Source organism: Drosophila guanche, unplaced genomic scaffold (assembly GCF_900245975.1).
Source record: "Drosophila guanche unplaced genomic scaffold, DGUA_6, whole genome shotgun sequence".
Taxonomy (NCBI): Eukaryota; Metazoa; Arthropoda; class Insecta; order Diptera; family Drosophilidae; genus Drosophila; species Drosophila guanche.
This window is the reverse complement of record NW_022995761.1, coordinates 262043-274861: the sequence shown is the minus strand read 5'-3', so window position 1 is coordinate 274861 and position 12819 is coordinate 262043. Positions and strand designations below refer to the sequence as shown.

General features: G+C 45.5%; 1 protein-coding gene across 6 annotated transcripts in view; it reads right to left on the bottom strand.

Annotated features, from left to right (window-relative positions):
- The window catches only part of LOC117590864 (protein sprint), a 131305-nt gene that overhangs the window by 6581 nt on the left and 111905 nt on the right, over nucleotides 1-12819 (bottom strand). For all 6 annotated transcript variants that reach the window (XM_034283879.1, XM_034283882.1, XM_034283883.1 and 3 more), the window contains 3 exons: nucleotides 1520-3059; nucleotides 417-1448; nucleotides 101-352 (listed from right to left, as the gene is read on the bottom strand). In XM_034283879.1, coding sequence (XP_034139770.1) covers nucleotides 101-352; nucleotides 417-1448; nucleotides 1520-3059 — 2824 coding nt within the window. The remainder of the gene's footprint in view (nucleotides 1-100; nucleotides 353-416; nucleotides 1449-1519; nucleotides 3060-12819) is intronic.

The window sequence follows — 12819 nt, the reverse complement described above, 5'->3', positions numbered from 1 at the left end:
TTCTCCTGGGGTTACCCTTTGGGTTACTGCCCTCCCAGCGGCCATCCCATGACACCAGGAGCCTCTACCCAACGCTTATCAAAGTTGCAAAAATACTCACATAATACTTCACGATCCCGCATGCTCGGATTCCTTAGAATGGTGGCCACTTTAGGTCGACTGGTGGCCTTGCCGCTGCAATTGTTGTGGTTGTGGTGTCCAGCACCGTTCCTGTTGGCCTTGAGCGTGTCCTGGTTGCAGCAGCTGTGGCTGACGTCTTTGGTGCTGCTGAGTTCCTCGACAATTGTGTCGTCCTCTGACAGGGCGGGCCTGCATTTGGACAAATGAATGGTGTCCGAATTGAGGGTGGTGTCTGTGGCGGAACAAGCAGAACATCATATTAAAGTATTAAGGGGAGGACCTTGGGTGTCACTTACCATCATGGGGTAGGAAGGAGTCCCACTGGGACGAGTCCCAGGGCTCTGAGAATATGGTGCCATCGTCGGACTGGGCCGAATCGATGCCACCGAACATTGAGTTCTGGCAGAAGACATTGTCGTACGAGGAGAGGCGACATCCGCCGTTCTGGCTCTGGAATGACTTCTGGCTGCCACTGCCCTCCTTCTCCTGGCCAGCACACTGTCCTGAACCCAGCGGCTGCAGTGGCCCACCAGTGGTACCCATCGTCTGCGGTGGCGTCGAACAGCGCACCAATTCCGGCAGATTGAGGTCGGGCAGTCGCTTGGCAATTATCTGATGGACTGTCAGTGGCGGCCTCTTCTTGGCCCCCTGCCCACCATCCTTTTCGCGTCCCAGCGAGTTCTCCTTCTCCTGCCAGTCCTGCACAGTGGCATCATATGCCTCGCCCGTCGTTTCGTGCTTGGCCATAAACTCCCAGCTGCTATCCAGCGGCCAGTTATCGATGCGATTGCGTGGCCGCTTTGTCGTCGGCTGCTGCTGGTGCTGCTGCTGTTGTGGCTTCTGCTTCAGCTCGTCCAGGCTGCCGGCCAGCTTCTCCAGGTCGCTGGGTAGCAGCAGGGGGGCGGTCGTGCCACCAAGTCCCGCCTTGAGCGGCTCCGAGTGCCGCTGATTGGCGTGCATCACCTGGCTGCGATGCTGTCGCCGCAATATGGCCGTGGCCGCACTGGTCAGGCCCGCCTGTCGTAGTGCATCCGCCGGCTCGGCGTAGAAGGGGCTGCCCTGTTTGCTGCGTGATCCCGGTGTCTGTGCCGCTGTCGGTGTGGTATCACCGCCATCGTCCACCGTTTCGGTCATCGATTGCGTCATGGCTGGCGGCGGTGCTGCCTGACTGCCGGTCAAGCTCAAATTTGGCAAAAGCAATCCCGCTCGAGAGCGTGGCGGCGCATCGCCCGAGAACTGTAACAGCTGCTGGCTGCTGTCCTTGGCGGTTGTCTCCTCCTCCGTGCAAGGCGTCATATGCGGCAGTGTCTCAGCTGTGGGTGTGCTGGCTACAAATACAATAACAAAGAGTTAGCTAGGATACAAAGAGAGACAAGGGGACTGGAGGGTCGCCACTTACGTGTCTCGGCCAGCAGATCGGGTCGACGATTCATCACCCCATCCTGGGGCGTTGGCTTGAAGCTGGTCAAGAGACTGGCCCTGTCGCTGGGATCGTGCGACCACACGTCCTCATAGTCGCTAATCTTATCGCTGAGGGCGCTGGCACAGTACTGCAGCGGCGGACTCTCGAGTATGTCCGACTCTTTGTAGTGCTGCGACTCCTTGCCGGCACGGGATTTGCGTGACTTGCCGCCAACGCCACCACCGCCACCACCGCCGCTGCTGCTGCCGTTGGGTGTCTGCGGTGAGAGGATCTTCCTGTGGCTAGAGTCGCGACCCGAGTGCAGCTGCCAGCGGCTGTCGTTGGTGGAGGAGGAGCCCTGCGAGGACAGCGTGTCCTTGCACTCGCCCTCGGGCGACAGGCGTTTGGCGAACGTCTGGAACGTGCTGGCCTGTCCATTGAGCAAAGCGTTGAAGGGATTGCTCGAGGCAGGAGTCGTCACCTCCACAAACTTGCCCCCTCCTCCACCTCCACCTCCGCTGCTTCCATTGCCACTGTCCATGGAAAAGGTCACGGTGGTGGTCACCTTAAAGTTACTGTTACTGTTCCCATTTCCATTACTCAACTGATCCGGCGAGTGGGGCTTAGACCAGCGCAACGGTGGCGCCGGCGGCTTGAGATTCAATGTGTTTGGTGGCTTCGGACGCTGCGGGCGCACCTGATCGAGTACACCTGCCACCACATCGATGGGCAGCACCTTAAAGGTGCTCATCTGCTGGCCTGCTGTTCCTGTCTGTGGGCAGGTGATGGGAGGCGGCGGCACACCTGACGGCAGATACCCAGCTGGCCCTGGCCCCTGTCCCTCCATCGGCGACATGGTCAGAATAACCGAATCCACGGAATTGGGACTCAGCAGTTGCATGTGCTGGCCCCCGCTGGTGGTGAACGAGCTCATGCTGGAGTTTGTCGTGTCCGACGGTGTGCCCGCCCGGCTGAAGAATCCCATCAGCTGGCCACTGCCCGTGGGACTGAAGAAGCTGCCATTACCATTAACATTCCCACCGGGTGGCGGGGGAGCTGTGGCCGGCGGCTTGGGTGGCCCTGCGTCGCTGAAAAAAGTGGCCGTGCCCAGGCCGCTCGTCTCGGTCAGGGAGAGCGGAGACTTGGCATCCAGCAGGAGCAGCTGCTGCTGTCCTGGTGTGTCCAGGGGTGCTGGCCTCAAGGGGCCCACTGGCGTGGGCGGTCCCAGAACGGCGGGGCTGCTGGAATAGCTCCAAAACTCCTGGCCAAGCAGGGCCAGCGAGGAGAGTTTCTTGCGGTTATTGGCCTCGCGCAGCACCCGTGGCAGCATCAGCTGAACGGGCAGCTCATCGCAGCACTGGGCATAGTGGGCGATCAGTGCGGGTATCGAGCCGAACGTGAACCGTGAGCTCTCCAGACTGAGGACATTATCGTGCGACTGAATCAAATAATGCTCGATATAGGGGCCCGTGTCCTGGGGCAAACGCACCGACACGGCCATCGTGTTTGGCTGACTCGAGCCGCGCACAATGAAAGTCTGCAAAAAAGAAACCATCACAAATATAAAATAATTAATATTTAGATAGTGGATATTTTCGGGGGGGTATTCGTTAAGTGTTAAGTGAGTCTTTTGAGTTAAATGTTGCGTTCACAATTCGCCCATAAATTCCCACTTATGGATGATAAATCTATTCCGTCTGTGCACCCCAACCCAACAGCTATCCCCTACCCCATTGTTGGATGCAACAATGACTTAGTCTACTCCCCTCGTCTGCATTTTGGTTTTTTGTTCCTTTTTGTTCTCTCCACTTGCGTGCTTTTTTGTTGTAAAAACTTTGTAGACGCTGCGACAAATCGCGAAGTTGGCGTTGGCGTGTGGTAGCAGGGATTCCTGCTGGATTGCATCTTAAGCATCGAAAGACCTGGTCAAGTGTGGCCAGAACCGAAAAAGAAAAGGACAGGACGGCGCAGTCCTGCCCTGCCTTGCTGCTAATCGTCTGTGAAAACTTTTCATAATGAGACTTGTACTTAAAGTCACGCATACAGAACCAAAACTGTTCATACCTGAATGCAGATTCACCCTAAATCATCTTGGAATTCAAGGTAAAACGGTTGAGAGGTAATATTAAGCCTATAAGAAGTTTTCTCTGACAACAACCATACACAGATATGCAAAGGGTATGGTAAAAGTTCATAAATTCGTTCAAAAAGTGAAGGATAAATTAAATCAATTTGAATTATAGTTGGCATTGAAAATGATAATAATTTGCCATCTCTATTATGGACATATTGGACAGCGGGCCATTCTTCCAAAAACTGCATCCTTTCCACCATTGATGCTGATATTAATGGCAAAACATCATGAAAAGCTCGCAAGCGATTTCTTTTGACAGCCACTGAGAATTAAACTTCCACCGCCACAAAGTGAACGAATTGTGATTTATTTTGAGTTTCGCGTAACTCTCATTTGCGATTGTGCATCTGAGAATAAGGAATTCCTCGGTATATTCCTAGGTATATATTAATAAATCATTGATTTTGAATGATGGCTGATCTTCTAACGATTTTGATTCCTTTAGTAGGTCTGACCTAACATGTTCTGTTCGTTGTGTGTGGATTGGCTGGCAACATCCTTTGGTTGCTTTTAGCAGGTCTGATCGAAAATGTTCTGTTCGTTGTGTGTATCTCGGCTGGCACGAGCGTCACGCATCTTCCGGCTGTGTCTGCTTGAAGGGGCGAGGTAAAAGAGAGAGAGAGAGTACTTCTCAAGTGCTTTTTTCCCACTCCAACTCTTGTTGTCTGTTCTCGTCTGTTCAGTTCAGCGCTGTCTCTCTTTCTCCTTTGTCTGTTGCCTGGCATTGCATTGCACTATGGTCCCAATGACCTCTTTTGTTGTCTTAAATTAATAGCTCGCGAACGATATAAGATATTTTGATTCAGTTGTTTTATATTAGTTAAGAATATCAAGGGGCATGTTTTTTGAGAAAATGGGCGTGGCACCGCCTTTTTTTAAGGAAAACTCGGGTTTTATTTTTATTTTCAAATTGCTAGAAGCAAACAATTAATGGGAATATGTTTAGCAGTGCAAGATTCTATAAAAAACGAGAAGGGACGTGTGAGACGCTTCTTACGTGTCTTTTATACCCGGCACTCAGTAGTACTTCTGCACCTTAGCGGTGTTTTTGTCAAATTTTTCATTTTTTCTTCAACGGTCATCTATGTACACCTACAACACTTCTCACACCAACACGCTCCTTTAGCTCGCTCCCCTTCCCTAGACCCACACACTGCAGACTCGCGGCAGACGCAGTGGTCGCACACAGCAGAAGCAGAGTCTGAATGAGAGAATGTGAAAAGAACAACAAATATTAGCTGCGGGACGGGGTGGGTTTAGCCACTGAAAGTTGTCGTCATTGTGACTATAATAATGATCCAATCGGATCCCAATTTGGTGATCTGATAGATATGGTCATTCCTTACAGAATGGCGTTTCCTTTTTTCTTCAAAATTGTAGATTTGGGAGGTTTTCGCCCTTTTGCGGGGGCGGAACGGGGCGGGGCTCATTTTTGAAATATATTTGTAACAGTTCAAGCATACAGAAGTCTGGAAGCAAAATTGTGTGGCTCTAGCTCTTATAGTCTCTGAGTACTAGGCGCTCATCAGGACGGACAGACGGCCAGACGGCCAGACGGACGGACAGACAGACATGGCTCAATCGACTCGGCTTTTGATGCTGATCAAGAATATACATACTTAATGGGGTCGGAAACGTTTCCTTCTGTGTGTCACATACTGCACTGGACAAATACAATATACCCTATTTACTCTTCGAGTAGCGGGTTTAAAAAAGTCGTAGCACGAGGTGCTTAAAAAGACAAGATAATCGAATTTTTTGTCCCACAAAGCATTCTCCATAGGAGTTTTCCTTATAAAACAATATTACACTGGATATCAAACTATAGCCCTCCAAAATAGCTAGTGACTAACACTGTGGCTTAAATGCAATGCAAAATGGCACCATAATTCACAATTTTCTTCTTAACTGTGTTGCAAACGTAAAAAAAAACATTGAAATATCTCACTTAAGGTTATGATCTATAAATGCAAATTGTAAGAGTTGTGGTAAAATGTGGCATTTCTGACTATATATATTTTAACAATCATTTATTGCTCTACGACACGCAATAGGTTTCAAGGTGGGACTAGGTGGCACTCTATTGAAACAACTTTTTCAAAAATTAGTTTTCACTACGAACTGATACAAATTGAAGGCCTCACTTTGACATACAATTACGAAGACATCGCCAACTACTAGATACCGTTCACATACTAAAACAGGTAGTAAAAACCGTACTGAATAGAATGCATCCAAGAAATTGGATCAGTTAATCGTATTTTTCAATTTATAGAGATATTTAAAACACCAGTAAAATTGGTACTTTTTCACTGCAAATGCTGTGCAATAATGACCGAAATTTCTGGTACGCAACTTTTATGGTCAATCTTTTGCTAATACAGGGCCCCAAGAACCGCGTCTTGGTTTTAACTTTTAAAAACGAGCTTTTGTCAACAAAAGTGGTCATTGGGACCATAGTGCATTGTTGTTGTTTTCTTTTCAATTTCGCAGCATCGCCATCAACCCCAAAAGCATGCAATTATACGTGTAAGTATGAACCCCCCTACCTAACCCCGCCCACCCACAAATGTACATGTAAATATGTACGAGTATTTGTATTATTCAGCTGTGTGTATGAAAATATATATAATTTTTCTTTTCGCTTCTTCAGATTTCAATAAATGCCATGGCCCAGGGGGGATTTAGGGTGCTGCTGCTGCTTTTGCTGTACAGTGTACACCCTGCGGCGTTGTTTATGATTTCGAGTGCGAGTGGTGCACAATTTTTCAATAAGCAGTTGAAAGAAGATGATTCTCTAAGATTCATACAAAAACCCCTCAAAAATCTCACTTCCAGAAACAGAAATCGAGTAGGGTTCATGGAGAGGCTGTAAACATTTGGGGTTGTTGGATTGGATTGTTGATTTGATTTAGCTGCAAAGTGTTTAAAGCATACTTTTTCGGGTGGCTTTCTGATTCCATTCCACGAACCACAGAGTAAACGAGCTCCCGACTCACGAGAATTTTATACTGATTTAATAATGCGGTCACAAAGGCACCATCAAAGCGAGGAGGGCGTGTCCATCGCAAGTTTGACCATCAGGAAAATGCAATTTAAATAAATCACGAAACAGGCAGACAGCCATATATACAGACAGACAGGACGGTGGGACCGAGGAGGCACAAAATTGAGCATAAAAATGCCCCACCAAGATGGAAGCCAAAATCAAATAAAATAAAAAGAGAAAAAAAGGAAACCCAAATGGAATGCAGGAGAAAGCGGCTTCAAGGAAAGTGAAACGATGGCAGCCAAAGGATAATGCAAAAGGTTGCCAAGGGTTCTAGGACTCTATGAGGAACAGGCAGAGAATATTCAATAGACAGATACAGTGCATTTCCTTACAATATGTGCACGTACAAAAGTGAATTAAAAAACAAAAAGTACGCCCAACAGCATTGTATTCCACTCGAGACCCAAAAACAATATATATAAAAATGTAAATATGTACATGTCGTGTGCATAACGAGTCACTAAATATCTAATTTATTGCATATTGAATTTCTTGGCTTTCATTTTGCATTTCCTTGTGTTCCGACGTAGAATGTCTTTCAGTTTTCGTACCGCACTGTATGTTGTGTGTCTGTGTGAGTGTTCTGCATTCATGAATGTGTCTGAGTGCCTGCATTTTATTGGCTCGAATTGACAAATTTCATTTGGTGACCGAACAATAAAAAGGCGTTACGGCATTTGGCCACAGAATATATACAGCATATATAATTTATAAAGATACATATACAAATATTTGTACAGACATAAGAATATATATGTATGCAATCGTTTGTACACGTGCTTAAGTATTTCTATTGGTTGTAGTTGCTTTTAACGCGACTTCCTCTAGCTCTAGTCAGGTGCACCTATTTATACATATGAATGTATGTATGCATGTACATGTTACGATGTAAGAGGACTCCTCCTAGGTACAATGCACTATGGGGCATTTGACCACTTTTCCTGGCCGAAACTCATTTGTCAATAGTAAGAAAGGTAATATTTTTTTATCAGATATACATAGGAATAACATCAGTCCGTAATGTTACGTACCCAAATCATTAACGGTGCGCACCACTGTTAAGATAACAGCTGTTAAAGTCAGCTGTGTGCTACGAACGATAGAAAGTTATCGGAAAACTGATTTTGTTCATGAAGTTTAATTTAAAAACTTGAAACAAATCGAAAAAAAACTGTGCAGATTCTCTAAATTCGTGCTCAATTGTACAATTATAATAACGTTGAGACATTTCCAGTATCTGCACTGCCGTGCAGTGCTATTGTGTCCCACATTCAATCACTCAACGAGAAGAAGCTGCTTGCAGTATACAAGGAAGTCAATGTAAAAATTCGATTATCTTCTACTTTTCCATTTTTAAAAACCCGGACACAGCTTTTTAAGTAAAATATGGCATTGCTTTACACACTCCTATCATTTTTTGTTTGATTCAATTTTTTCAACAAACCTTCCTTTCACTTTTATAGACTCATATCAAAAAACTAAATAAAACGAGAAGGGACATGTGAGACGCCTTTTACGCGTCACAACTTTTATACCCGGCACTCAGTACTACATCTGCACCTTAGCGGCGTTTCGTCAAATTTTTGAAATACACTGGTTTCAGTGTGAGCATATAGCAGTCTGAATGCAAAATTTGGTGGCTCTAGCTCTTATAGTCTCTGAGAACTAGCCGACAAACAAGACGGACAGACAGACAGACATGGCTCTATCGACTCGGCTATTGATGCTGATCAAGAATATATATACTTTATGGGGTCGGAAACGTTTCCTTCTGTGCGTTACATACAACCGTTATTCCCCAAAAATACAATATACCCTATTTACTCTTCGAGTACCGGGTATACAAATATTGTTTCGTTTGGAGGTTATTAATTGATGCCACAAAATGTGGGCAAATGCCCCATAGTGCAATGGCTCTTTTCTTTACCATTTATCATTTGCCATTTGTATGCCTTTAGGCATCGTCTGGCGCATAAGAATGAAAGCCTACAAATGCATTTTTGTACTCTGCAGTTCATTGACTTCACCCATCCATCCATCCATTCTAGCCAGGCTCTAGTTCCAGTTCCAGCAGTTCCAATTTCAGTTTCCACTTGCACTTTTCCCCGTCACCACGGATAACTTCGGGTTCACTGTCCTGTGTGCCCTGGTTAGCCGCAAAAACACATTTGACGTTTGCTTTAATTTCCGTTTTGCATTTCAATTTCCATTTCCAATCCAAATCTGGCAATAGCACAGAATGGAGAATGTTAGAAGTGCAGGTAGCTACTCGTTTGAGGGCGATTCAAGAACTTAAAGTGGGAGATTTTGATGGTGTTAAATTCACTCCATAAAATATATTTTAAATGCTGAATTGCTGCAAAATTTCCTTTTGGGTTTTCATAGGAATGCAGTTCTAGTCAAAATATTGTTAGTTTCGGAGTTCTACGAATCGATTTAAACCATCTACTATTGCAAGTAGACCTTTTTGTATGAATGTGTATGAATATGCTGAGTTTGTATCTCGTCTTCTCTAACATTCTCTAACCGATAATTCTTTTATGTTTAAACCTCTCATTAATGTCCAATCGTTCTTCATCTTTCTTCTTATTTCCATTTTTATACCCGGTACTCGAAGAGTAAATAGGGTATATTGTATTTGTGCACAAAGTGAATGTATGTAACACACAGAAGGAAACGTTTCCGACCCCATAAAGTATATATATTCTTGATCAGCAACAATAGCCGAGTCGATTGAGCCATGTCTGTCTGTCCGTGCGTCTGTCCGTCCGTCTTGTTGAGCGCCTGGATCTCAGAGACCATAAAAGCTAGAGCCACCAAATTTTGCATCCAGACTTCTGTATGCTCAAATTGTTACAGGTGTATTTAAAAAATGAGCCACGCCCCCTTCCGCCCCCGCAAAAGGGCGAAACCCTCCCAAATCTACAATTTTGAACATAAAAGAAAACTAAATATTGGGATCCGATCGGATCATTCTTATAGCCAAAATGAAGAAATTAATTTCCAATGGCTAAACCCACCCTTTCCCGCAGCTTTTGTTGTTCTTTTCACATTCTCTCATTCACACTTTGCTTCTGCTTCACTCGGCATCTGCCTCTGCCGTCCCCCTGCCACTGCCCCTGCCGACTTTTAACCCACCCCGTCCCGCAGCTTATATTTTTTTTTTTTGTGTGCGGGCGCTGCCTCTGCCGCGAGGTTGCAGTGTGTGGGTCTAGGGACGGGAGTCGAGCTAACGGGGCGTGTTGGCGTGAGAAGTGTTGTTGATGTAGATGACAGATGAAGAAAATGTTTAAAATTTGACGAAACGCCGCTAAGGTGCAGATGTAGTACTGAGTGCCGGGTATAAAAGTTGTCACGAGTAAGAAGCGTCTCACACGTCCCTTCTCGTCTTTTTGTAATAATGAATTTCAATATTTTGGTTGTTTTTTAGTCCTATTTCGCTCTGCATTTTCTCCCACTTTCACTCTCTCTCTGTGGATACTTTCTCCCGCTCTCTGTGTCTCTGTTGTCTTTGCCAGCGTAGAATCATTTATCTGTTTGCATTTATTTTGCATTTAATTGCATGTAAATGATTGTGCAATGGCCAGCACATGCCGCGTAATGTTCGCACCTCACTCAACCTCATGGCCTGGTCAGGACAGCCCCAGGAGGGCCCTCCCCCCTCCATCAAACTCGGAGGACACATCCATCTGAGGCGAAACCTCTGCGAGGGTTCCCTGCGGCGTTGCAAATCAGACACAATAAATACAACAACACACACCGGGACAGACAGACAGACAGACATAGCGAAACATATAACCAAAATAAAAACGATTCGTCGCATTTGCACCCATTTCCGGGATGTTGGACTCTTCCCCACACCCTCTCCATCTACCCTTTTCCACTCCTCACGCCACACAGCAATTGTCACTTGTGGAAGGGTATTGCGGGTACTACGAGTATGCGAACTGTGAGCTGCGTGCTGCGAAGGGGGTAGCTGTGAAAGTAACAACATTTCCGGTTTCCATTTCTCGTCGCGTGCCTTGGGGCCTGCATTTTATATAGAAATGTCCGCAGTGTCCTCTCGACTCCATCTACACGGCAAACGCGGACCATCTTTCCTGGGCAGAAACTCCCCTTTTAGCCCTCTCACACACACAATGCGCAACGTGTCGCAGCTGTTGACTGTCTGTGTCTCTACCTCCACCTCCCTACCATTTTTGCCAGTTTTGTGGTCGAAAGTGCAGCCGCCGTTGCCTTTGTCGTTGCCGTTGCCTTTGCTGGCAACCAGCTGGTTGTCTGAACCGGGGAATCGTTTGTAATCAAGTTTTGGCCCGCAAATAGACTCATTGCGGGCTTGCTGGCTGACTGCCTAGGGTCGCTCAAGCGCCAAGTCTAGTCTATAATCATCAAATCATGCTTCAAACTGCTACTAGCTCTATGTACATACATACACACATACGTACATATGTATATGCATCACGATTGCACCACATTGCCGTCTATCAATCAGAGAGCCCATCAAAATGCTTGACAACAAATCTTGACAGCATAATGGTCATGGACCATGGCATAGAAAGGAACGGAATAAAACGGAAGCCAACTGCACTCGAGTGGAATCAAGCGAAATGACTTCGGCTCTGTTCGGCTGGGTCTTTGCCGTTGCAAGGGTTGTGGCTATGTGGCTATGTGGCTGTGGTGTGGTGTGGTCTTTTGGGATTTCAATGCCTAAAGTGCCTGTGGTGCTGTTGGCCATTGGTTTCTGATCCTTTTCGAGTGCAGACCCTTTGGAGAATGCAATGCATTCGGCGGGATTAGCTGTTACTTTATGGGGTAAGAGAGATCCACAGGTCAGCCGTCACATGTACATTATAAGCAGGGTAGAGTGCAGCCTAAGGCCTAAGCCTTAGAAGGGTGAGAGTGCAGAAAGACTCACTCTTGGAACGGGGAGAATGGAGCAGGCGTGGGCCTTGAATGGGGGAGCATGGAGCAGATCTAAGACTTATCAAGGTGTAATATCTCTATCTGATGCAGCTTTTTTAGTTAAACTTTTAGCTTCTAGAGAGTCTAAGATATTATAAGATACTTCCAGTGAACTAAGCTTTGAATATTGCACCTAGACTTGGATTTTTTGATTAGATTTTTCGCGGCGTATCCAAAAGTATCTCTGGTATTGTGAGCTCTTCTGTCCTTGTTTTTTGCTGACAATTTTTTATTTTTTTTTCTGGTACAGTAATCGTCTAATTCAATATTCTCTAATGCCATTAAGCAATAAAATGCAAAGTGAAGTTTATGTCCTTGCTTTTCCTTTTCTTATTTAAAATTTGCCTACTTATGGGGGTCACCGGGAAATTAAAAAACGCAGCAACGAGACGCCAGTGGAAACCCAACACGAAGCGTTATAATGAGACCTTTCTTCCCCGCAGCCCCCAAAAAACCATCGCCCCTTGTCACCCCCAGGGGGAACGGCGAAAGCCGCCTAATGAGTGTCGGTGGTTTTTGTGTGGTTCGGGCAAACAGCAGAGAAAAAACAATAAGGGATGACCACCAAGGCACAAGTGACGACTGTTGTGATACCCTTTTTTTATTACAATTGTTTGACATTTAAAATTAATGAAAATAGGAACAATCAAAGCAAGCCAATACTTTAACAATAGAAACAACAACCTTTATTTATAGACAAACTTTGGAGCAGAATCGATCTCTTTTGTACTGTAAAAACTTTACGTAAAACAAAGCCTGAGGAAAAAAAGTAAATCAAAGTAGCCATAGATCCTTGTAAAAATCAATTTCATTCCTTTTGTTTAATTTTCAGAATGGATCCAGGAGGAGATTCTGCATGGACTGGACATAACGCCCTACATGAGAAAAATGACAAACTAGCCTATAACGAGCGAGTCTTTCTATTGAAGGGTGAGGTCAAGCGCACGACTAGAAACATTGTGAGAACATTTGCCTTGGTGGCTTTCGGCATATGGATTGGAAAATATTTACTATAAAGAGAATATAAATCTTCAGAGTTAAAAAATGTTAATTGTTAATAAATGTCAATGTGAATAAATGTTTAATTGTAAAAAATGTTTGCAAAATGGGCATGTCCACCCAGTGTTTACTGTTTGCGCAGGGTATTCG